Genomic DNA, 25,064 nt, shown 5'->3' with positions numbered 1-25,064 from the left:
CCTTTTTAGTTGCAGACAGATGTGCACACACTGCACTAGAATCCCCCCCCCACTGAGAGATGATGTCACTCTGTAAGCACATCTTCCCAGGTGGGATCCAGATACTCCTCAGCCAATCAGAGCCTTGTTTACACCTCACCTCTATGGCATGAAGATGCTGAAATGCACGCTTACGTGAGTCATGATGGTAATAACCACTGATCCCATTTACTTACTGGAGGAGCTTATAGGATCTGTGGTGTGGGGGGGATGTGAACAAATGTGTGCGTCAGTGAAGTGAAGAGCACCGTCATCCACTCTCTCTGTATTGATTTGACCTCCCGTCTGCCTTTCCCCTCTCCATCTCTGCCTCTACACAGCAGCATCTGCCTCCACCCACTACCTTCAACCCCCGTCCATTGACCGGCCATCTGGGCACATCAGGCCTGCTGTGGGAAGAGTTTCATCACTTGGAGTCATTAATAACATTTGCATGAGATTTTTAACTACTTCAGTCATATTCTGGTTTTCATTCATCACTACATGATTAAGAGCTTCTGTTTGACTCTTAGACGCCTCACATTTTGCTATTAGGTCTGCACATTTGACAACTTTTTCAAACTTTAAGCCTGGATAACAGCAAGCAGTTACGTCTGGCACAGACATTGATTCATCTCTCACAGTATAGCACCTTGACACGCTTTGCCAAGGATTTTTATTTTTTATTTTTTTATTCACCACTGTCATTAATTACATCAACCTGGCTAACAACCAGTTAACCTAAGCCCATTAGAGATTAAAATGTGCTAATCATCTTGTTTTTGATGATTTAGTCAGCTCTTGGTCACATGCTTCTCCTCACCTCTTTGCGAGCTCCTGGGTGTGACTGCTTCCTACGCTTTCATCACTCCTTGAGTTAATCAAGCTCACACAATGGAGCAGAGTTTCCTCTGCGATTAGATGGTGGGACGATCCTGTCTAGTCATCAGGGTGGTAGATTGATCCCCCGCTTCCTCCAAATTATGTATTCTTTTCCTTATTTGACCCTTATTTCTTAGGATTTCTGGGTAAACAAACACTCTTGTGAACTGAGGAAGTTTTAGTTTTTAGCTGTTTTTATATTGTACTCCCATTTCCTTTAGTGGAACAAATTGAGCTAAAACTCTGAATATTTAGTTATAGATGATGAGCAGATTTGATGGTTATTTTTGTGGCTAATTTTGAAGCACTAATTAACTTTTTGAACCGCTCCACTCAGAGGTGTGTGTGTGTGTGTGTGCGTGTGTGTGTGTGTGTGTGTGTGTGTGCGTGTGCATGTGTGCGCGCGTGCGTGTGTGCACCGAAAAGAACTGACTGTACTGTTTTCTGAAAATGTCCTTGATCTCGTGTGTTTGACCGGGTGGCTGTTATGATAAGCAGAGCAGCAGATGTGAGTCGGCTGTTTTTTTGTGGGGGGTTTTTCACCAAGCCTACCAGAGGCTGGGTGGGGGCTGCTGGGAAGACTCCAGCAATGCTCTTCATAGATAACTACTGTACAGAACACAATGACGTCTGTGAACGCACAAAGTTCCCACCGTGTCATGTGAAACACAAAATTAGAAACTGCAGAGGACTGCAGGAGTGTTTTTATTGGAGACCCTGCGTCATTAGCCAAATCAAGGAGAGCAAGAAACTATCCTTCTGCTCTTATGTCATGATTCTTATTTTATTGAAGAGGCCTTGTGGAAAAATAAAGCACTGTAGGGTACCAAAATAGCATTTATAAAAAATAAAAAAAAAATTCAAAAATATGTTTAGTTTTGTAGATCTAAGTATAACTGACAGCTGAAAACTTCACCTTGACGACTTTTAAGCACTTGTCAAATTCAGCCCAGGTCAACTTGTTCTTTGCTCCTGGGGTTAAAGTTCAGCAGGGCATCGGCCGGGGTAAAATAACAACTCAAACACCAACATGCCAGACTGTGTGATTAAGTCGAGCACCGTCTGCCGGTGCAGGAAATGGGAGACATTTCCTTTGAGGATGGGTTCCACCTCCCACCCACCCCCGTCCCTAAACACACTGCTTTCATCTCAGTTCTGCCTGTTGTTGCTTTTGTTGCAGGCCGAGAAGACGAACAATTATGTAATCTACCTCGAAACAGGCTGGGACATGTTACAAAGCAGACTAATGTAATTTAGCATGTGCTGTTAAGGAAGGCGTGTTGATCTTATCAGCCGTTTTTCTTTAAATCATGATCATTTGTACTGACAGTCATTATGGCTGACCTCGGGGAGACACTGAGCAACATGACTGTCACATTTATGATGCTAATGCCCCGTAAAGTTCAGAGATGCACGTTTAGGTACTCAGGCACTGATTGATGGATTTTTAAAAAGTTGTCATTTATTCTTTGCTGTACGTAATTTGGCAACAGATCGTTCTGTGCCTTTGCTTCGTGTGCAGTTGTGTGTTTATGGTACACATGGTTGCGTTCTTTTTGATTTGGGAATATGACCTTGAACAGAGAGCCCCCCCCCCCCACACCCCCAATGTGGTGAAGAGTCCTCAAACCTTCTTCTCTCCGGTTGCCTTTGAGACCAATCATCAGTTTCACCATCGATTCTTGAAAAGATTGGGCTGATTTAACTTTATTTCAGTATTGAAGAAGTGCAGAGTCTGGAAACGTTTTTACTTTCCCAAGACTTTATTCCCGTTCCTTGTTGCTTGACAAATGACATCTGTCCACCCATGAGTTTTTCAATCAGTTGTTCGTTCGTTTTTTTCATCTGTCTGTCCATTTGTCTACCCAGCTATTGGTACTTCCATACTTTTAACCATCAGTTTCTGTCAATCAATCAATGTCTTCATTCAGTCATCTGTCCACTCGTCTTTTGTCTGTCAATTCTTCCATCAGTAGATCCATCCATTTTTCAATCTGGTGGTTGTTTTAATCCTGCTTCAGTTCCACCTATTTAATTTGTCTGTTATCCATCCCAGCCACCCATGTTCTTAAAGCCTGACTATTATGTAAAATATCCATAAATGCATAGTGAAGGTTTTTATTATATGTTAAAAATGTTATATTTATGGACATTTGAGCCTGAAAAATGAAGGAATAATGCACAGAAACCCTGGTTGTTCTCTATCAGATGATCTAAACCAATGTTTTCTCATCTTCTGAAAAGACTCTGTTCACCTCAACACTTCACCCTCTACACTCTGAATCTCCACCCTGTACATCCTGTGCAAACATGGGTCCAATCCAGTACCGCTCCCCGCCACCTCCTCTTTCCATGATGCTCTTTCTCCTCTCTCCATCCCCTCCACCTTATCCTGCGCTGCACCTACTCTCACACACATACACACAGTCTGCTTTTTGTTCTCCTCAGCAAACATCAGCAGGTCTCTGACTGAAGCCTCTCCAGTTGCACCTCTTTCCTACGTCACCAACACCCGCCGCCCCGGCTCCCCAAACCCACACTTATGCTTTGTGGTTCTCACATTTTCTTGTTTTAGTTTATTTATTTAGTTTTTTTTATTTGGTTTTCACAAATTGGTAAAAGTAACTCGTTTTACAGTCTCTACTAGAATGCTGGTCTCTGTGTCGTCAGTGCATTCATCATGACTTGGTTTCAAGTTCACGTTTCCATGAAAGTATCCACACTTCTGTAAAATAACAATAAAAAGTTTTTTGAAAGAGGAAATTGGTGTCCTTTCCTGAAGATATTTAAGAAGAACAGCGTAGTCTTTATCAGTCTGTACATTGGAGAAAAAAAAGAGTATTCTGTTTAACTGCCTAATATGAAAGTTTTTGCGCATCTACTTTTTAGACCAGTAGATGGCAGTATTGATCCCATAACCAAATACTTTGTGAACCAGATTTGGAAAGCTCTCACAGGCTGATGCCCAAACAATCCTGTGCACTGTTGTGTTTCTTGAAGCTGTAATCTGGAGGTAATGTTTTGCTTTGGATCAGAAATGTTCAGAATTTTATCTGTCTTGGAGATATCTGCAAACATGCAGGTTTCCAAGTCTCCATGCCAAAGTTATCACACACTTCCCACGAAAAGAGACATTCCTGTCTGTCTCTGCTGCTTTTTTTTTTTGGTGGGTTATTAGAATTTTTGGTAGACTTTGAGCTATGGGAGATGATTATTTGTTTCTTTCAGGAATTTAAAGTCATAACTAGAAATGCATGAATTGGAAAAATAGTGGCTCCCAAGCTGCGTTTTCTCTTTCTTGAACCCTTTTGCTGGCTGAGTTGATGCTGCACCTGTTTTTTTTGGATGACTTCACACTGTCATGTGGTTAATCTCCAACACTGAACAAGTGACCTTGTCCACAGTCCTGTGGCCATTTGCAGGATAAAGGCTCATTACGCTTTCGTGCCTGAGGACTGTCACATTGTAGGCATGGTGGGAACTCTTTTGATGCTGCAACATTTCACCGGTTGGTCTGCCATCCGACTGCTTCACATAAAAAAACCCATCAACAAGAAGCTCAAAAAATGGTATCAATCAACTGTTTCATGCCCGTTTTTGACATTCTTTTTCTAAAATCAGTCTCGAGGCATTAGTTTAATTTTTCTGTCATTTTAGTGTAAAAAGGCTTCTAACTATCCAACTAGAGACAGAAACCAGTTTGGTGTAAACAATTTATAGGCAGCTTAGCAAAAACAAAAAGACACGCAAGTGGTAATGAGAAAATTTACTAGCACATGGTGGAAAAACACATTAGTTTAAACTGTACTTTTGTCAGAGGCCACTGGTGACAAATTGTTACGACAGACATTAAATTGGAGCCAACTAGCCTTTACAAACCTATGCCCCCATTTTGAATGAATTCATTGCAGTTCTGTCTTTTCCTGAATGTAAGCAAGATATATTGTGCCAGTGTCCATACCTGTTTATCAATTTAAGCATATTTGTAGTTAAATATTTTCAATGAATTATTCAGATAAGTTATTGTAAAAATGGCTTGGTCTCATTTGTAAATAAATATATTTCTCTGGAGGTGCTCTATTTCATCCCATTTCTATTGATTATTTCTATGAAGTACATTCTTCAACAAAACGTTAAACTTTAAATACAAACGCTACTCAGTCCAGCTCTGATTGATTTCCTGCTGTTAGGCGTGATTTATTGATGCGTAATCACATTTCAATAAAGCAGACGAGTGAAATCTACTTGAAACTGATGTTTTTTTTTGTTTTTTTTTAAGAGTGCAAAATTCCCAAGTCTGAGACAAATTGCCACAAGGTTGATCTGAACAATGGAAGATTTAGGATTTGTTATCTCTTCTGCATAGTTTATCACCCACTTTCTCTCATTATTAATCTGTTTTATGGTTGACTGTGCCCTTGACCCATTGGACTCATGACCCCTGTTTGAGTGCGTGGTCTAGTTTTTGACTGACAGGTGTTTGGCTCCCCAAAGACTCTCCTATCCTCAGGAATGTAGGGAGGAGGAGTTCAGCCGGAGCTCAGGGCATGTTGTGACAGGCTCCCACCCAGATGCAATCTCTTTCACTCTTATTGTCCAAACTGTTTTTAATCCGACTAGTCTTTCTGCTCTGGTTTTTACCTCTGTGATCTATGATTAATCATCTTTTCCACCTTTTCACTGAACTTTATTCTCACTTTCTTTTTTGTTCTTTGCCAGCTCCCATTGTTTCCTCTTCTTCCTTTCCGACGCGTTTCCTTCGACAGGAATTCATATAGTATCCATGGAGATGGTGATTTATATGTCTGGACATGAGTCTGGTATTTCTCATCTCCTGTCTTCCTGCAAAAGTCCCATGAACCATAGGGAGAGGAACCCTTCATGTTTTTCCTCTTGGTTTGCAAACATGAAAATAACTCTGCACCATAAAGAAGAGAAGAGCTGAACATTTCAACATATGATCTAACGTGACTGCTCATTAGTATGAATGCAGAAGCAATTAGGCGGACAGGTATTTTTCAAGAATCTCATTGCTGGTGGTAAATGGAGCAGAAATTGCAATCCTAGCGTGTTTGTTTGTGAAGTGCACATAATCAAATTCACAAACACAAAGAGCCGGGTCCTACAAACTTAAAGTATTTATCCTTTTCATTTGCTTTAGCTCTTCTCTCCTTTGTTTAGCCAGCATTTGTGCAAAGAGCACAGGCATGTCTTTGCATGCTGCCCATCCCCTTCAGGAATGTTGAGCGAAGAAGAGATGAAGCAGAAAAGTAAGAGAGAGGGAGATAAACGATGAAGGATAAATGCTGTGAGGCTGGAATGGAGAGAATAAGTGGAAAAAGAAGGCAGAAGCAGACATGAGTTTAGTTGTTTTGTTTTTTTTATGAATAGCGCTGGTGCTTGAAGCTGTAAATGCCTAAACTGGTCTGTAAAATTAGGTGCCGTCACCTTTCTAAGTAAAAGTGAAAGTTAAATTCTGCATTTTGTGACTCAATTTATGTCTGAGGCACAAAACAATTTTTTTAAAATATATTTTTGCCTAGATTTTGTGGTACTTATTGACAATAATTAGACAAGCAATTGATGGAGAGACTGGGGAGAGGACATGCACCAAAGTCTGTTAGCCGATTCTTGTAGGATGCTAATTACATACCTTTAATTTCCTGCTCATCACACAGTATGCTTGTTGTATAATTTCAGCTGAACTGTATTAATCAAAGTTTTGTGGCCCATATGAGATCTTTTAAAGAAACTGCAAACTATTTTCATTTAACATAGTTATCAGTTAGTGAGGCCAGCATGACCAAACCAGCAGTTTCCCTTGGTAGAGAATGTATACGTTTACATCGACTCTGAGATTTCTAAATTTGGCTCGTTTCACGAGAGGTTAAAAGCGTCACAAAATGGTAACGGGGAAACTTTGCTGTAATATGTTCAACCTTACTGTCATCTGCTGGAAGCCTTGCTCACTCTTCCTGCTCGAGTGAATCTCAGACATGTCTCAACAGTTTGTAGAAAATACACTTTTAAAAAGCTTCTTAAATCACGGTGGTTCCTCTGAGTTTGAGTTTCTTCACAGTAAATCTCCAAATATGCTCCACGTAAGCGTCCAGGTTCATGCAGGCTGATTCTGTATGCATCATTGTCCTTTTTTTTTGTGAGAATGTACGACGTCAAGATTACCTCAATTTGGAAGCTAGCTCAGAACTGCAATAGAAAATGGGTGGACCTATTTACACGTATTAAGGGAGAATAAAGGGGGTTTAACGTCGTCCACACCCAAACGCTTTGTTACTGCGACCTGGTAATGCTTGGGTTTAGGCCGATTTCAGATTTTTCTAACCAGCCAGTCTCGAGCGATCAAACTGAAAATTGTTCTTTTCAGTTCACTGTCCAATTTCTTTGTGCCTTTCTCAACTTTGTTATAGTTTTCATACAATGCCAAGCAAATGCCACACTTTCCCAAATAGTTTTGGATTTCATATTGCAACACGGGTCATTCAGTTCAGTATATCACGTCTCTTGAAACTGATGACCTTTATTTGGGCATACAGACACAACCCATCGGACTCTGAGGAACTCCCTCCTGCACTGTTTTCACTAGCTAAGACCTTACCTAAACACATTCCCACAAGCCCAGAATGCTGCAGCGACGGCTCTTAAAGACAGGCTTGGACAGTGTCTGCTTTTTATGCTCTGACTTTGTCTAAAACATGGTTGGATCTCTGTCCTAGCTTTGATCTCAGGTGCGATGTGCTGCGGCGTCCTCCTGTTGGCCTGGGACCGGGCTGCTGGCTGGAATCCAAGGCGCCTCTGCTACGGTTCTGACTAATCTGCTGCTCGCCTGGAATCACAGTTGTTGTTCTTTGTTTTAAACCAGGTGGAATTTGTCAGCAGACTTTCAGATCCAACCTGTTGAGCGAGCCAGGAGTTCTCATCGGTTTTCAATTTTTTCTTTTAAATCTTCCCTATAAATGAATCCCTTTCATCTTAATGATCATTAACTAAACATGCACAGTTAAATTTTTTCATAACTCTAGATACTTGTAACTTTTGGTAGCATGTGACCTGTAATCTTGAACTCTAACACGGGGACGGAGTCAGAGTGGCGTGATATGACGTCAGTATTGTATTCCTTTGAATTTTGAACACGTTCTTCCCCAACTGCCTTTGCATTCCTTGATTTTTCTGTTTGCATCAGTTATTGACATAAATGTCACTTTTTTTCTCACTTCATCTGATTATGAGTAAACGGATCTTTTGTCACATGGATAATGACGTCAGTGATTTTATACATGTTTTAGTTTCTTTTTCTTTTCTTTTTTTTTTTTAAGCAGACAAAGACGAGTCAAGCTGTTATCCTAACTTCACTTCCATGTTTGTTGGCTGACATGCATCTAAGATTCTTAGAAATTTTTTTGGGGTGGGGGACTAAATTTTAAATCCTAGATTTGGTTTAGGTCAGCAGGTAGAAGGCAGGTGATGCCATGTAGTGTCTGTATAGGAGGAGGAAAGGTGACTGATGAGAGCAGAAATAGTAAACCATTGTCTACCAGACCAAAGGAATGCGGCCGTTGGTTTCCATCTACGTCAGACACACAAGCAGGGCCCAGTTTGCTGGCATCGCCTCCATCTCCACCTACGTGCATAAAGGACAAGCAGCTGTGGAGGTGTTACTACATGCTGACGAGTTAATGGGAGACTAGGTTTAATGACTACTGCCCTTTAATTCTCATCCTGGAGTCAGTGAAGTGACGCCGAGCCTCGCTGATCTTGAACAGATATCTTCCATCTTAGGTGACCACAAAGGTTTAATAGTTGGAGTCAATGGAAAATTCCCTGAGCTTTGGGCTTCCTGTGTTTTTGCATCATTCCTGGTTGGGATTTAAAGACGAATGCAGCACTTTAATACGTTTCAAAACTTATGGTGTTATTGTTATTGCCCTGTATTTGCCTTTTATTTTATATTAGTAACATCATTGTGTTAATATTAATCACATTTTAGTTTTTATTTTAGTTTTTTCAATTTTAATGATTATGACCTGTAGCTATTGAAACTCATAATTTAGTTATGTAGTAAATTAAATATCAGACCAATATTTCTGTTTTTTTCTGTTTGATGGAAATGACTGATTTAACAGTGGTCTAGCAGATGGCCAGTGACACCCTCCACAAGACACAGAGACATTGATAATGGCTGGTTGTTCAGTGATGCGTTTAAAAATAAAAAAGGTTGAGTAGAAGAAAAAGGTGTAGTAGGGAAAAGTCCAGAAGCAACAAACATAACCACAGCCTTGAGAAGAATGTTTCCAGGAAGATAAATGTCACATTCCTTGTGTTAAGTCACTCTTGAACCAGAGATGTCAGAATTGTCCTGCTTTGTTGGGGAAGAAAATGAACTAGACTGCTGTTTAGTGGTCTAAAGTCCTCTTTACAGATTATAACAAATTTTCCACTTCATTTGGAAATCAAGGTTACAGAGTTTTGGAAAAGAGTGAAGAGACACAGAAACCAAAGTTTGCACAGTCGGTGATAATTTTGGGTGCTATGTCATCTGCTAGCTGGACCAAATTCAACTCGACCTAGAAAATGAGCATTTTCATGGTTTCCTCTGCTGAAATGCTGTATTGAGATGTTTGATTTTTTTTTTTCCAGCAGGATTTGGCACCTGTCCACACTACCAGAGATAAACAAAGCTGGTTCAGTGACCATAGTGGTACAAACTGCCCTGACCATAACCTCATAGAAAATCTATGTAAGCTGGGCTTCAATTACGCCTCGTATGACCCAGTAATTCATGCAAAAGAAGGTACAATTAAGTATTGAATCCATGTACTGTACAATACATGAAGATACTTTTCAGCATGACATTTCTGCATTGCTGTTTTTTTTTTATATAGTGTTTGATTATCCAAGGAATTGAATTGTGGATTCTTATTAGTACTTTAAATCTATCTGTGTGTAAAGTATCAATGAATTTCACTTTTTGAGCAATATTACTGATTTAATTTGGATGATGTCTTGATTTCTAAAGTATGTAGAATCTGTTTTAACTATTCTGATTATACATTCTTACAAATTCTATTTTTACATTACATGGAACTTTTTTTTCTTTTACATTGTGGGTAGTAACTTGTACCTCAGGCTGACTCCTGAACTTTAGGACTCAACTTTACATTGACTGCTTATTATAAATGGGATTACTGCAGGTTTTTGTAAGGTAGTGCTAAAGGTGCATTTTATAGGCACTGATTATTGTAGAGAAACTGACAACCCACCCCCACATCTGGCTACTCCTCCTCAGTCACTGATTAAGCTACTCTGCACATGCATAGGCACTCACGTTATGGCCTCTGCACAGGTTTTTTCAATCTTCATGGGCCAAACTAGGCAGGCTTCTGCTATTTTTAGCACCATGAAAAAAAAAAGGTCCTCCTCCCCCTGTTAGTACTTCTCAGTTCTGGTTCAACAGTAGCAATGAACATGCCTCGGGACCAGCCATCTCCACCCACCAATTCCAGTTAAGTGGGTGCACACCCCAAAACACAGCTGCTTCTTAGGTCTTTCTGGATCAAATAGGGGCTTTTCCATCAGGAAGCTTGGCCTCATGTATCTGCTTGCCCCGAGTTTCATATGAGGAATGCGTACTGCAGCTCTGCAGATTGCACAGATTAGCTTCTGTGATGTGGTAGCTTGTCGGTCGTACACTTGCCACATGTGCAAAGACCGGACCCCCCTCTGCGCATTTCTTTTTTTTTTTTTTTTTTTGTCCCCCAGAGGAGACAATTATTGCAAGAGGCGACACAAACAAACCAAGAAAAGCAGCGGAAGTGTGTGAACACAACAGCAGAAACAGGAGAATAAGAGGGCCGTGTCTGCCGTCAGGCAATAATTAGAGGGAAGAATGGCGAAGGGAATGATAGTTTGGCAACAACAGTTGTAATTTTCCCATGAGTGCAACTTATAGTCAGTTTTCATAACTCATTGTCCAAGTGCTGTTTGCTCTCTGACAGTGTAATTAGAATTTATAATTTACTTGTGCTTTAAATTATGTTCTTAAAATGGAAAAAAAAAAAAAGGTCTCCAAACAATTCCCTCCAACAATAACCTTGCCCTGCAAAAAGTGTACCGCCTGATTCCCTCACTGGTTCTTCAGTCATGCATGAACACGTCTAACTGCGGTCATAACTGGGTTGCGGGAAAGGTTTGAGAATGAAAAGAAGGAATGTCACCTTGCCAGGCCCGACGCATTGCACCGTTCACTCACAGAGGGAGGCAATGCTGAGCAAATATTCTTGCTGCAATCTTCTTCTTTTTTTTGTTGTAGAAATTAAAGTGTATATTTTCTTTACTCTCTATTTTACAAACTTTTGTTCCACAAACCATTGCATCAATCCACACTGATGCAATGGGTTTTTTTTTAAACTAATTTAATAAAAATGATGCACTACAATCTATTTTTCTCATTTAAAATTGACGTCCTTAGTTCCTTTCAGCTGAGAAAGGCAAGACTGTGTGCAAACCAGTTATTACAACAGGAGTATGAAACCTTGCTGCACCTTTTTATGTCGCCAGTCCAGTTACAGTCTGACCACCTGTTGCTACATTCTAACTACACCAAGCACGTCCACATGGGCAGACGGTTGACGTCACTATGCCCCGCCTCCTACCTTGCTTCCTCCTATCTGATTGGACGTCAGTAATGGAGCGGGGGGAGGGCTTTCTGTGAGAGCTACTGAGTTTTTCTTTTCCCTGTAAGTACCGTAGTCAGAAAGTTTCTGTGGGACCAACCCGATGTGTTGATTCTGTCGGACCTGAACTAGCCGAACAAGCGACGTTTTGATATATATAGTTTATGTTTATAGGCTATGGTTGGAGATTATTGCTCCTCTTGTTAAGATAAGAAAGTTATGCGCCCCCAGAAAAACCCAAGACCTCCTTTAACAGCGAAAATGGTCATTCAGGCAGTCGGAAAAGTACTAAGGTAATAGCCTACTTGTTTTTTTCTTATTTTCTAATTATTGCGAGTAATTTGTGATTAGTTTTTTCTTTATTATATTTGTATGTTTGCTTTTCACCCATAATTGGCCCCTAATTCACTAAGCATTTTTATTTTTACCGCGCTGTTTTTCATATGAACGTCAGGTTATCGCTGGGTTTGCGTCCCTCCAGATAAGGAGACGTGCTGAGAACTAGCGCCTTGGTAGCGAGTCATAAACTCTCTGTCGCTTAAATGCTGTAATTACACAAGACCCCCTGGTTCCGGGGGTCACCGCAGATTACAACTCAGCGATGATGATGAGGGGGAAGAGTTGCCAGGGAGTCGTCTTTCTTTTTTTGTTCTTTCTAAAAAAAAGTTTAAGCGAAACTCGGAGAACTGCAACCCTCTCCTGATGTATTACATATTTAATTTGGGGAAAATTTTGGAGACAAATAAAAAAACGTTTAACGTTTAAGTTTTGTGCTGGTGATGAGTCAGGAGATGAGAAGAATGGGAAATATTTAGTGTTACTGGTGACTTTGTTTTTTTAAAGGGAATATTTAAAGAAAATTTTAGAGGAACTGGTTGGAAATTTAAAGTAATTGTAGTTATCTGCTCAAAATAAAGAAATGTCTAAGGATGAAATCGTTTTTGTGAAAGGCTTTTAAAATATACTCTGGGAAAATCTTAGTTGTAGGACAAAGTCAACAACATCAGGTTTGCTTTCTTTCCATATTTTAGAACCATTTTCTTCTCCATTTAATCTATATTTATGTACATAAAACTTGATTTTTTTTAAACAATGTGTTATGTCCCCTGCCATTTAAAGTTCTAAATTTGGGGAGCTGGGTTCACGCTTTAAAAAAAAGTGCTGTTGTCTGACAAACTAGTGCTCCATTCAGACTAATTGCATGTTTCCAACTCTTAGCCATTATCTCTAAAGAGTCAACAATCAAGCTTTTCCTGGCTAATATGGATTTTCCCTGTTTTGTTTTTTTTATTTATTATTATTATTATTATTATTATTATTATTATTTTGCTTTTTTTCCCCCTGAACTTTTAATATCGATTCCTAACTCGTATAGAGAGAAGCTGTTCTGGTTCTTTGATAGAGGTAGTGAGTAAGGCAATTGGTGTTTGACTTTCAGATTAAGAGAGTTCAATCTCTTACTGATTGATTGATTTTATTTTATTTTTTTGCCTGTTTTGTTTTTGTGTATTCCAGTTTAATTGCCATTGTGAGTATGTTGCTTTAGGGGACAGGCTCTCCTGGAAATGTTTCCTCTTACCTTTCATGTCAAAGGAGAGGTGTGTTTTTATTTTTCAGCAGCTTGAGAGCTAAATGCCTCGAGAAAAAAGTTTTGTTGCACAATAGCAGTGTGAACGTTGATGGTGAGGAGGCTATCACCATCAACCTGCGTGTGCACAATACAGGCAGCTGAACTGAAAGTATTACTCTGTGACGTAAAGTCTGTTGCAACATCAGCGACAGGTAGAAACGAGTCTTGTTGAACCTACTTTATTGGGAAGTTCGACCTCCTCCTTATGAAGAAATTGGTTACCTCTGAGGAAATACAACAAAGAGGGTGATTTGACACACTTCTTCTGGGTGGGGGAAAAGAAAAAAAAAAGCAAAAGTGGCTATGCCACAGATGACAAGGAAGAAAGTTGAGTTAATGAGAATGACGGTAAGGGTTGTAAACTTGTAGCTCTTCTTTTAATGCGTTTCCTTCTCTGGTAAATTGTTGATTTCCTTTGGTTTAGAAGCAGTTATAAAGATGAGCGGTAAGAATGGAGTGATAAATATAAGCTCATGACCCATTTGAGGTGAAAGATTTAAATTTTTTGGGAGTGAAACAAAAAAACCTCTTTGATGGAGCATATTTAACAATCTGATTATGTTATTATTTAGATTTACAGATAATCATGCAGAGAATTCTGGGTTGATTCTTTTTTTTTCCTCTTATCAAAACAGTATTAGAGTTTATATTCTTACTCTGAAGTTACATTTAAAATAATGCAATGGCTTATGCCCCCCATCCCCACCAGTACCCTTGCTTCATACACCTTCGTGCTGTGATGTTGATGAGGCTTCATTATGGTGCTGCATGGGGGTCCATGTGAACACTGCAAATGGGATTTAGGACAGGATGAGAAGAGGAAGGTGGGACAGTCAGAACTAACTAAGGTTAGTGGTTAAAACACTTTGGAGGGATAAAGACTGAGCTCGTTGTCGGTGTTACTTTGGATTGCGTTGACTGCATCCAGATGCCAGCAGTTCTACACCCCTACCATCCGGAGGGCCAATGTCGGCAACAGTTGTGCAATATCTGGCTTGGCAGGAGCCCCGAGCTTCAGGGGAAAGTCATTACATGGAGGTTATTAAACAGGTGTCAGTTTAGTTACAAGAGTTTCCACACAAAACAAAAGTCAGTAAAAAAAAATTATGGGCTCTACCTGAACTTTTCCAAGCTAAAAAGCACCAAGGCTTTAGGGAAGAGAAGAGAGATTTAGGAGCAGATTGTTCTACTTTTATGAAGCACTTACGTTTATTCTTCTTCATGGCTCTGAAATGTTTCTCCCCTGTGATTCCAGGATAAATTGGAACCAGATTCTGGTAGTGGGACCGGATTCAAATTGTACTCGAATTCAGGCTAAGGCCATTTTTACCCCAGCCGTACTCGGCTACTTGTTTGCCACTTGGTCGGCCAACACAGAGCAACAAATATTTGCACCAGCCTGAGGCCAAGCAGATGTATGTTTGAACAGCCTTCAGCGGACGCGCACGTGCCTGGACAAACACCGCTTCTCAAACCGGACAAAACTCGCTTCTTCTAGATTATCTCGGAGGGCCTGGCGGGGTGAAGGAGGCGGGGGGCGCAGCTGTTGGGACCAGCTGGACCATGAAAAGTGAAAGGGGGCTGCAGTCAGTGTGGCCTTTCTGTGGAAGACACAGGTGTGTGTGCGTGTGTGTTGAGGGGACACAAGAGGAAAGGTAGTAAATGAAGACGGCTTGATGGTCGGGGGTGTTGGGAGAAAGCGAGAGGAGAAAATTGGAACAGCTGTTGGTCGTTTCTCTGACCTCTGTATCGGCCAACAATAAATGTCTATTTAAAGCGTACCTCTGATCTGGTCTGTTTTTGGCAGAAACACATTTTCCCATTTCTTCTCCATTTTACAGCACTTACCTGCATGTGTGTGTGTGTTTGTGGGAGGGGCTATGAGCTGATCAAGATAAATCTGGTCCATCAATCGCGATTCTATACCAGTTTCCTTGCACTTCTTCCAGATAAACACATCTACATCACTCCTTCTGATTCACATCTTTCATTTTCACTTGGAATGAGACGTTTTTGGTTTGGTTTTCTAGATCATCGTGGGTTTACCCTGCTGGTGCCAGACAGGCTGCAGCTCCGGTCCAAATACATGCCTGACCTCACTTTTCCCTTAAATTCTGCCTTGTGCTCTGCCCAAATCTGGTGAGCAGAACGAGGCGCCTCGATGCCTTTTATGGTAAAAGCTTTTGCCAAGAACAGGCAAACCTGTGTGTGTTATGCAAGCCCAGATAAGAGCTGGTATAGAGGACGTTTTCTGTACATTAAAATAATGACTTTGGAATTTCTCCCCCCCTTGAAGTGTTTACACTAAAAACGGAGGAGTTTGTTTGGAAAGTTATGAAACTGCAGAGGCAGAGAAGATGGCAGGAAGTGGCTGTGAAGCTGTTTTTAAAAGGATCCTTTCATAAGAGTCGAACAGTTTTTCCGAGATGCTTTACAAAAACCTTTAGCTACGAGAACTGAGGTTATCTGCAAATGAGGCTTTGTCCTTGGGCAAAACAGTTTTCACATGATGAAACATGTAGCTCAGAGCAGAAAACCACCTGATTCTGCCTGCACTCCCACAAACAAGCCGAGGTTTTATGATCGACTGGATGGATACAAAGAAATGAAGGAATAAAATGGACTGAAGTTTTTGACCAGTAGTCAAAAAAACCCAAAAGAAATCCAGGAGTAGATATTGGAAAAATTAATATTGACTAGTAAGTAGCAATTAACTAATCAAAGGTGCCTTTTAGCAGAATTTCAAGTCCCAAAGCCGGCTCGGCAGCTGAGTGATTTTGAACAAGAACCAGTTTGGGTTGCTCAGACGTTAAACATTTCACAGGAAATCATCAGGCAGTTTCCCTTTGTCAGGGCTGATGATGAGTTGGATGACTGCAAGCACATAAAAAAATAAACGTTTACAAAGTAGGAAGGCTGCAGGCTGTGTGTGCGCAGTTACACGCTGACATGCCCTTCTCTTGTACGCTGGGTGGAAAAGCGAGGCAGCACTTCCTGGGAAGGGAATGAAACTGCAGAGTGCCAGAAGGCCCCGAGCCTCTCGGTTCTGTCATGTTTTGAAAGTGTTTATTTGTTCCCATGGATATCAGCTGGAATCGTGTCAGTTTGACCCCTCCTTTCTTTTCTCAACCTTATATTTCTTCCCTCTAAATCGTTTTCGATCGACTGAGGGGCTACATGCATGTTTTTGGTTTTGCCTGGAGGAAAAATCTGGAAGAGATGGAGTCGGTGACTGCTAAGACAGGAAGTGAGGGTCAGCGGAATCAAGACGCATTCAGGGAGCAAATTCTATCTTCCTTGTCCTCACACAAACCCAAACATCAGTGGACTTAAGCCAATCAGGACCAGGAACAGAGAGGAAATGTTAGAGCGGAGCGCCTATCAGGCAGGGTCTCAACAACCTTCCGTGTTGCTCAGAGGACCGAGCAGGCATCCGTCTGTATTGTGTGTCGAGGTTTCTGGCCTTTGACCCCACAGCAACCCGCTTCTCCTGCAGCAGCCTGAGCAGGAGCCCGAGGGGTGAGAGGTCAAAACTCGGGGTAGTAAAGGCAGGGTGTGATGTGACGTGTCTGTGCTAAAAGTAGCGGTGGAAGCACAACGCGCTGCGGACGGGCGACTGTGTGAGGCTATTTGAGTCGATGTAAGGTCGGAGATCTGCAGTAAAGATGCGACAAGTGGGTGTTTGTGGGGTCTGCAGTGAAGTCGGTGTGAAAGTCTGGGTTGGGGAGCATTTTTTTGTGTGTTTATGGGTTCAGTCGCCCCCATGCTTCATAGATCTGCAGGTGTGACCTCACTGAGGTTCATTTTAACTATGATTTTGCTGAGGTCTCCATGAATTATTTTATTTCTTCTTTTTTTTTTTTTTTTTTTGCACTGCAGAGTTTAGGCTGGCATCGCCAGCTCCCTGTTGCTTTTAAGAACGACTGCCTCGATCGAAAAGCGTGCGCAGCTTTTCAAAACTGTCCTCGTTTCCTCTGTGTTGCAGGAAGTCGAAGACGAAGCCAAATGGAAAGAAGCCGCCAACAGAGGAGAAGAAGCAGTATGTGGAGCCAGAGTTCACCAAGATCCGGGTGGTGGACTTCGACCTGAAGGAGCTGGTGGTGCTGCCCAGAGAAATAGACCTCAACGAATGGCTAGCGAGCAACAGTGAGTGACTGACATCATCATCTGAGCGTGCCGAGTTCAAAAACCACTAACATAAATGCCGAGTTATTAAGAGTAATTAAACACTCTGCAAGATGAGAGGTGGGGGTTTTTTTATGTCGTTAAGAAAAACTATACCTTAAAGCTCAGTGTTTGCTTCGACTTGTACGGTTTTCCCTTTGGGGCTTGAGTTGATTTTCCCAGCATGTGTGTGCACTTATCTTCAGGAGAGAAGAGGCTCCAAATATAAATCTAGGTTCTGCTAAACACTCTGTGGGATGAAGTGATCAAACTTTTCCTGGTCGATACTAATTATTTTGTATTCACGAGGTCAGACCTGCAGCTTTAGGTTTTCTTGGATGCATTTAGTGAATAAAATAATGGAGCATATCTCTGATAAAGATTTAAATGTATATTTTACTAAATTATAGATGGTGCAAAATTACCCATACACCCCAAATTCAATGCTCGTAATGTCAAGACTAAACATAAATATGGCTGCATGTATCATGTTGAATGAAAAACTTGTTTGGAAGACGTTGCTGTGGGTATTTTCCACTGAAGTTGTAAGCGTTAAGTAAACCGATGGATTCCAGATGGAATGTCGTCCCACCAGTAAAAACTACACGGTTGCACACATCTAAACTGTGAAACAAATATTTCAGACTGTTTTTGTCACCGATCAAAAACAGTCAGATTTGGCTCGTTTCCAGCACTGGAGCCGTTTATCTCTTTCACTTCTAAGTGACGACACTGTCCACTGTTGTTGATGATGCTGACTTGACAATATTTGTGTAGCCTAGTTTAGTCCTCTGCAGCAGCAGATGACACGGGATGGTTGCCGTGGTGTGATCTGTGCGTCTTTATCTGTTTCGCAGCGACGACGTTCTTCAATCTTATCAACCTGCAGTACAGCACCATTTCAGAGTTCTGCACCGGAGAGACCTGTCAGGCCATGACGGCTTGTAGCACGTAAGTTTGTCTGCAACATGTTTTCAGCAGCGAACAACATATTGGTTAATTTATTAGAAATATCTGGTCAGGGGCTCCAGGTGGCTCCGTATAGAGACGCTACAGTCCTTGTTTCACCGGTCTAGGGTACAATTCCTGGGTCTTTTCTTCCTGTCATTCTCTTCTCCATCACCTTAATGAATAAAGACCACAAGTGCCAAGAGATGTAAAAAAAAATAATAATCAGAATGAACTTTTTGTTCTGCTTTAAACTCATTAATGATTTATTTTGGTCCCCGATTGTAGCCTATTAGCACCAAATCTTCTCATTACTGCCATTTTTATTAGCATCCTGTAAAGGTGTGTAATCTCTTATTATAGATGCATCATCTGACATGTATAAATGTTGAAAATTTTCATTTAATTACAATTCTTTGATATTTTGTTACAAAATAAAATATATAGGTACCCCTAACAGTTCATTTTAAATAAAGGCTTTTTAAAATCTTATATATATAACTAGAGTTTCTGGAAACTTTTGACTAATAATCCATTACTGTTTCCCTCTGGTATGAATCGATGGCTCATTTCTCTCAGCCACTGGTAACTTTGATGCCACCTTGGGGGAACCAAGTCTCTGTAGTAACTATTAAACACTATTGACACATACTTTGGTCAGATAAAAGTAAGATTGTTGCTCTTCAGTTACAAACATTCACCAGTGGGCTTTGCATAAAACAAAGAACGGCTGTTTAAATGACTTTATTCCCTCTGTGGAGTTCAGAGGAGGATCTATGATGCTACATCCTCCTCTGAACGTTTTTTTAAAATTTCAGAGTAATTTTTAAAAGTACTTTGACTGCATCATCTTTTCTCTGCGGAATAAATGTTCAAGTAAAATTGGATTTTCTTTCTGTTTATGGTGCTGTAGTAAATTATTTTAAGGCTTTTTACACTCCTGTATTGGACCTAATACACTCCTGTATTAGGTCCAATTAGGTGGTCAGCCCTGCACATAAGAACTTCATAAACTTTCTTTCCCCCTCTGACATTTCCTCCCTTTTAATTTTTCCACAGATCTATTTTAAGAGTGTTTGTGATGTAGTCATTGTGGTATAATCACTCACCTGGACAATTTCCTGCAGATTTCAGGAAATTGCAGTATATCCTCTTCGCCTTCTGCAGCCTGCTGATATTAACACAGACCGACTTCCTTAATGCTGTAATCAAACTGTCACTTATTTACCTTTTTAGATGTAATTAAAACTCGCTCCCGGGTCGCTTACCAGAGCTGAAGGTTTCGTAGCAGCAGTTTGTATTTTAGCTCTTTTACCTCTGAAAACATGCTGGCATATTTATGGCATGAAGGGAGGCGACTGACTGCAAGTATTTATGTAAGCAGGGAGCCTGTCGGCGTGTGGTTCTGTCATCCTTTTAGTCTCTAAAGAGACGCCTTCTGTGTGCTGAATGATGGTAAAATCTGATCAGCCACACATCCTAAGCAACACATAACACACAGTCTTGTAACTTATTAACCAATCTACAAAATGACCTGACAAACCCACCTCCACCACTGACTAATGGCGATCTGGTAGCTTTTCCGTGTAAAAGAAGCTTGGCGAGTTTCCCTCTTGAGTCAACAGTGGATTTTTCCATGGCTGTCACCTGAAGCTAGTCTTGTTAGCCTCCACTCTGAGAGGAATGGAGGAAGCGTGCTTGGCCTGCAGGAGTGAGCGCAGGAGACGGTGTCCTGTTTTACTAGCCGCGTCCATTCTGCTGCGGTGATGAGAAGCAACGAGTTAACGCAGGAGAAATAAACACTCCAAACTAATATTAAATACGCTTTGTGGCGTAGCCTCTCTCTGGATTGAATTATCCATTTTGCAACACTACGCCTTATATTTATGACTCTACCTTTCTCCCCTTCCTGCTGTGCAGCGCCCCACCCTTTCCTGCCCCCCCTCTTTCTGCGGTAAAGCCGCAGTCGCAGCAGCGTCAGTGCCCCTGCCCGTGGGCAGAGCTTGGCACTATTTTAGGAAGAAAATGTTTCCATGATCTTTTGAGGGAATGGAACCATTTAGCAGCTCTTTTAGGCCCATTTGGTTCGGGTGGGTGGATAAAGTGCTCTGTGTGTTCATTGTTGGTCTCACTTAGCTGGTTCCATTTTGGATTGTGCAAACAGCGATAAAATCTTTTTAAAACTGTTTTCCCCATTCAAAGCAGTTTGAACGCAATGAAACGTAACAGTTCCTGAAATATAATCCGAGTGCATTTATAGTCTGGACGACAGCGGCTCTGGGCCGTGTTTGCCTCAGATCTGCGCTGTGTGTTTGCACCTTGCATCGTCTGTGTGAACATACTGCTTTATAAAATTACTCAACTCTTTTTGTCACATTACAGCCGTGAAACTTCACTGTATTTCACTGAGATTTTAAAATGGAAAGGAAACGATGTTATGTTGCATTTGTTTTCCTTCCTCTGTTAACAAGTTTTAGAGTCTCCTATTTGAACACTTCCAGCTGCAGATGTTTTTGGAGAATGCCTCGACCATCTTTACACACCTAGAGGCAGGTTTTCATAAATTTAATCAGCTTGGACAAGAGCATCTGTGATTATGGAGTCTTGTCACAAATTCTTAATTGAATTCAGGCCTGGACTTTGACTGGGCCATTCTAGCCTGATCTAAAACATCAAACCAAAGCTCTGGCTGCATGTTTATAGAGTCAAAATTCGTAAATTATTTTAATATTACCATTAAGATGGCCTCTAGAGGTGGTCGATTGGTCTGAAATTTATTTTATTTTTGTTTATGAGACAAAAAAGGGCTGAATTATAGATATTTACACCTCCTGCTGCTTTACAATTTTTGTCTACCACACACAATCTCCATAAACACACCTGAGTCTGTGGCTGCAATAGGAACAAATTAGGGGTGTGTGAGTACTTTGGCGAGGCATTGCGGGGCGCTATGATTGGTGTGACCAGTAGGTCTCCTGCAGGTTTACTCAGGATTTGTAATGTCTGGTCCTCCACCTCCCACACACACGGTGCCTCAGCTGCACCCTCGCTCTCATTTTATCAGCCAACGAACCGACTCCTTTGAGCCCTGAGATCATGCTTTGTTTCTTCACTCATCCTGTTTTGTTTGTCTGACTCATGGTGAGCATGCTAAAGTCTCTCAGGTGACTTCTTCCCACTGACGAAATCTTTTTCTTACCTGTTCTTCCAGATGTTTACCTGCTGTTCTGGGTTAGTCCGAACAGAAATGTTGGGCCAGCAACTGGTCTGGCCCTGAGAGATCAGGGAACTGGTTCCAATTGGACTCAAATAAAACCCAATTTGTTTATTTAGCTCTTATTATTACTGTGCTGCTTGATTCAGAAAGTTGTTAAGTTTTTTTTCCTGATGAGGAAACAGAGCAGCTGATTGTTTCTAAAGGTTGATTATGCATCATCACTGGCTAATGTGTTGTTCATCCTCCTGTTGCTCCAGGAAGTGCTCTTGTTTTTGTCTCGGCTGCCGTAAACATCTATTTGCATGTTTATTTAAAGTTGCACAGTTGCATTATCAAAGGATTTTACAAATTATCAGAGTGGTGATTTTCATGTTTGTCTCTCTGTCTCTAGAATATACTACTGGTATGACGAGAGGGGGAAGAAGACAAAGTGCACTGCTCCACAGTACGTCGACTTCGTAATGAGTCTTTGTCAGAAACTGGTCACAGATGAGGAAATCTTTCCTACAAAGTACGGTGAGTGGAGCTCTGAGCCTCTGAAGTGAGCCTGACTGATGCTGCACTGCCCCCTGCAGGCGTAGAGATTTAAAATGTTGCCTCAGAAGTCTGGAGTCTGAATTTCATTTAGGTTTTATAAAGAAACTATTAAAAAAATAAAAATGTAGTGGAATTTTCAGACTTCACTCCATAACATTATCTGAACGACCTCCAGATTCTGTCCATCCATCCTTTCTCTGGTCTATCATCCCGTCGCTCAGCTGCCTTACATCAGTATATAAATATATATATAGTATATAAATCCATATAAATCCATCCATCTTTCCAGCCTTTTTCAGACCATCCAACTTTCTTTCTGTTCATCCATCCGTTCATTTGTCAATCAATTTTAATTGATTGATTAAAATTGATTGATTGACAAATCAATTCATTTCATTTGGCCAGTCGTCTATCCTTCCAACCATTTGTCCTTCTGTTTCCTCCACCAGTTTACCCATCATACTTCCTTCCTCCTCATTTTTTCAGGTTTCATAGTTCATATTGGCCTTAAATTCATAGTAAAGTTTGTAATTTTACATGGAAAGTGGACTAAAAGGGACCGAGAACTCTGACCAGATCTCCTAACAAGCGCCTCGGCTAAAAGTTGTAGTAAAACTAACATAATTTAGCCCGACGGCTAATTTAGTTTAGTTCTTCAACAGGGTGTGTCGGGTGCTAAAATAAATAAATGCCTGTGACTCAATAGCAGACTTGACCCCTGACCTTTAGTTATTCCCGTGTCTCGTGATGCTTGTTCATAAACCAGTCCCTCTTGTCTGCTTTTGTTTCCGCCTTCAGGCAAAGAGTTCCCAAACTCGTTTGAGTCCTTGGTGAAGAAGATCTGCCGGTACCTGTTCCACGTGCTGGCTCACCTCTACTGGGCGCACTTTAAGGAGACGGTGGCTCTGGACCTGCACGGCCACTTGAACACTCTGTATGCACATTTCATCGTTTTCGTAAGGGAATTCAACCTGATCGACCCTAAGGAGACCTGTATCATGGACGACTTGTCCGAAATCCTCTGCAGTCCCGTTCCCGCCCCGGCCCCCTCCGCCCCGGCACCGGCCCCCTCCCCTTCTTCACAGAACCACGTGACGGAGAGATGAGCAGCGGTGGCGGCGGCGAGATGGCGGCCCTGGGGGATGTTGAAAGATCTGAGAGGAGAGAAGGGAAAACAAAACAGCCCAGTCCCCTTCCTCGGTGCAGGCAGGACTTACGAAACCTTCCACCACCCTAATGTTTCGCTCCACCACCGACCGACCGACCAGCCGGGAGGGAAAGGCCTGGGAGGGTTTCATGTGGGGGTGTTGGGAGTTGCGGGGAGGGGTTTGTCACGCCAGCAGGAAATGGCGTGAGCGTTCCTTCCAGGGACAAATCCCTCCCATCTCCTCTGCAAACTAAACTAGGAACAAAAGAAAAAAATGTGTATATTTTATTTTTTGGTTTTTATTTTCCTCTTTTATTTTTTTTAAGTTTTACTCGGTTTTGTTTTGTTGTTGTTGGAGCGGGGTGCAGTGTTTCTATCCACCTCCATCTGTCCTCTACCTAGCATACAGTACAGGAAGGGGTGGGGGCCGGGGCTCTGCTTTGCTTCCACCTGCTATGTGTACAGTGTTGTAGATGTGTGGAGAAGCGGTGCCTCTGCTCACCCGCAAGCTCGTCTCTCCCCCCCCCCGCCCTGCTCCGGCGATTTTGGGGGCGGAGGCAGCCATGTTACCGCCTGATGGGGCAATGCTAGCCAATCACTGTTTGGGTTCTTTATCTGGAGCGGGTGGGGGACGGGGGGTAATTAAGGCGCTTCCTACTCAGGATCTGAGAGAATCAGTCACTGCTGCCAGAGAGGAGCCTCTCGATTTCATTCTGTCCCTTACTCACTAGACTGCCTCATATGACAAATGTTGATCATATTTAACTGCACTGTACTCGCATAATCCCCCACAAACATGTCCCAAAGCGCACCTGTAGGGGGCAGCAAACATGCAGACAAAGGGGCAAATCTAAAGATTGTACGCTAGATGTTTAATCTTCTCATAGAGCGAATACTTCGAGGCAGACTGGGCGCCCACATCGGGCGATTCACAGCTGCGTGTTGGTGTCGAGCACGACTGCACCACCCACTCCGGCAGCACAGGAGGACAAAGACATGAGGTCATGTCTGCAGGCTCAGAGGGGCGGGCGTGGAGACTGGAGGAGGGGTGGGAGTAACGGTGCAAAGCTGCTCTGCTGCGTAAACACTCACCTGTGCTTCCAGCTCAGAAATGAAAAAAACATAGCTTTTATTTTACTTTTATTTTTTGCCTCGCCCTTTAAATTTCTTTTTTTTTTTTCTTTTTTTTTTTTTTAAGAGGAAAATAAAAGATTATCAGAGGAAAATTAGTTTGGGTATAGAACATGCAAAGTTTGCTTGGACTTTACTGTACAAAGAATCACAAGCGGGTTCTGTCAGATATAGCCTCTGTATGGAGGAGGATTGAATTTATAATTCTCCATTTTTATTTATTTTTAAATTTCTCTCTTTTTTTGCAGGGTTCCTCAGTTCTGGCTCATTTTTATGTATTTTAATTATTAACTAAGTTAAAAGCAATTTAATATTTTAAGCTCTGCGGATTATAATCTAATAAAAGAGAGAAATGCCACCTGTGTCTGTGTCTTATTAATCTAACACTTTTAACAGGTTTAGTGTATGAAATGTGTAGCAGGGGTTTATAACTATTTAAATATTTCAACTGTGAAAAATTTAGGTTTATCAAAAAATCATTAACATTAAAATATGACCTTATATCATTTACTACATTTCACCTGCTCACATTGAGCTTCCTGCAATCAGGAAAAATAAGGGATTTAAGTGTATAATGGTTCTGCTGTCCATTGAGTCAACATTATGGGTGGTCAGAAAATACCACAGTCACACAAAGAATCTGAAAAATGGACGCAATATTTAGCGGTTAATTCAACCCTATGAATTGGATAACAATGG

The 25,064-nt window shown here is 41.4% G+C and overlaps 1 protein-coding gene across 4 annotated transcripts in view; it reads left to right on the top strand.

The window, feature by feature from the left end:
• mob2a (MOB kinase activator 2a) overlaps positions 1 to 24,723 on the top strand; it is a 62,628-nt gene extending 37,905 nt beyond the window's left edge. For 3 of the 4 annotated variants that reach the window (XM_008411579.3, XM_081608046.1, XM_008411578.3), the window contains exons 2-5: positions 17,207 to 17,367; positions 18,243 to 18,336; positions 21,942 to 22,066; positions 22,886 to 24,723. In XM_008411579.3, the coding sequence (XP_008409801.1) occupies positions 17,207 to 17,367; positions 18,243 to 18,336; positions 21,942 to 22,066; positions 22,886 to 23,193 (688 nt within the window). In that variant the 3' untranslated portion in view covers positions 23,194 to 24,723. Of the gene's footprint in view, positions 1 to 11,411; positions 11,885 to 17,206; positions 17,368 to 18,242; positions 18,337 to 21,941; positions 22,067 to 22,885 lie in introns of those variants that run through there. The other variant, XM_008411577.2, reaches the window with a different exon arrangement.
• The last annotated feature ends 341 nt before the right edge of the window (positions 24,724 to 25,064 follow it).

This window comes from Poecilia reticulata, chromosome 6 (genome assembly GCF_904066995.2).
Source record: "Poecilia reticulata chromosome 6, P_reticulata-male-v2, whole genome shotgun sequence".
Taxonomy (NCBI): Eukaryota; Metazoa; Chordata; class Actinopteri; order Cyprinodontiformes; family Poeciliidae; genus Poecilia; species Poecilia reticulata.
The sequence above is the reverse complement of the archived record's forward strand: the minus strand, read 5'-3'. Positions and strand labels throughout refer to the sequence as shown.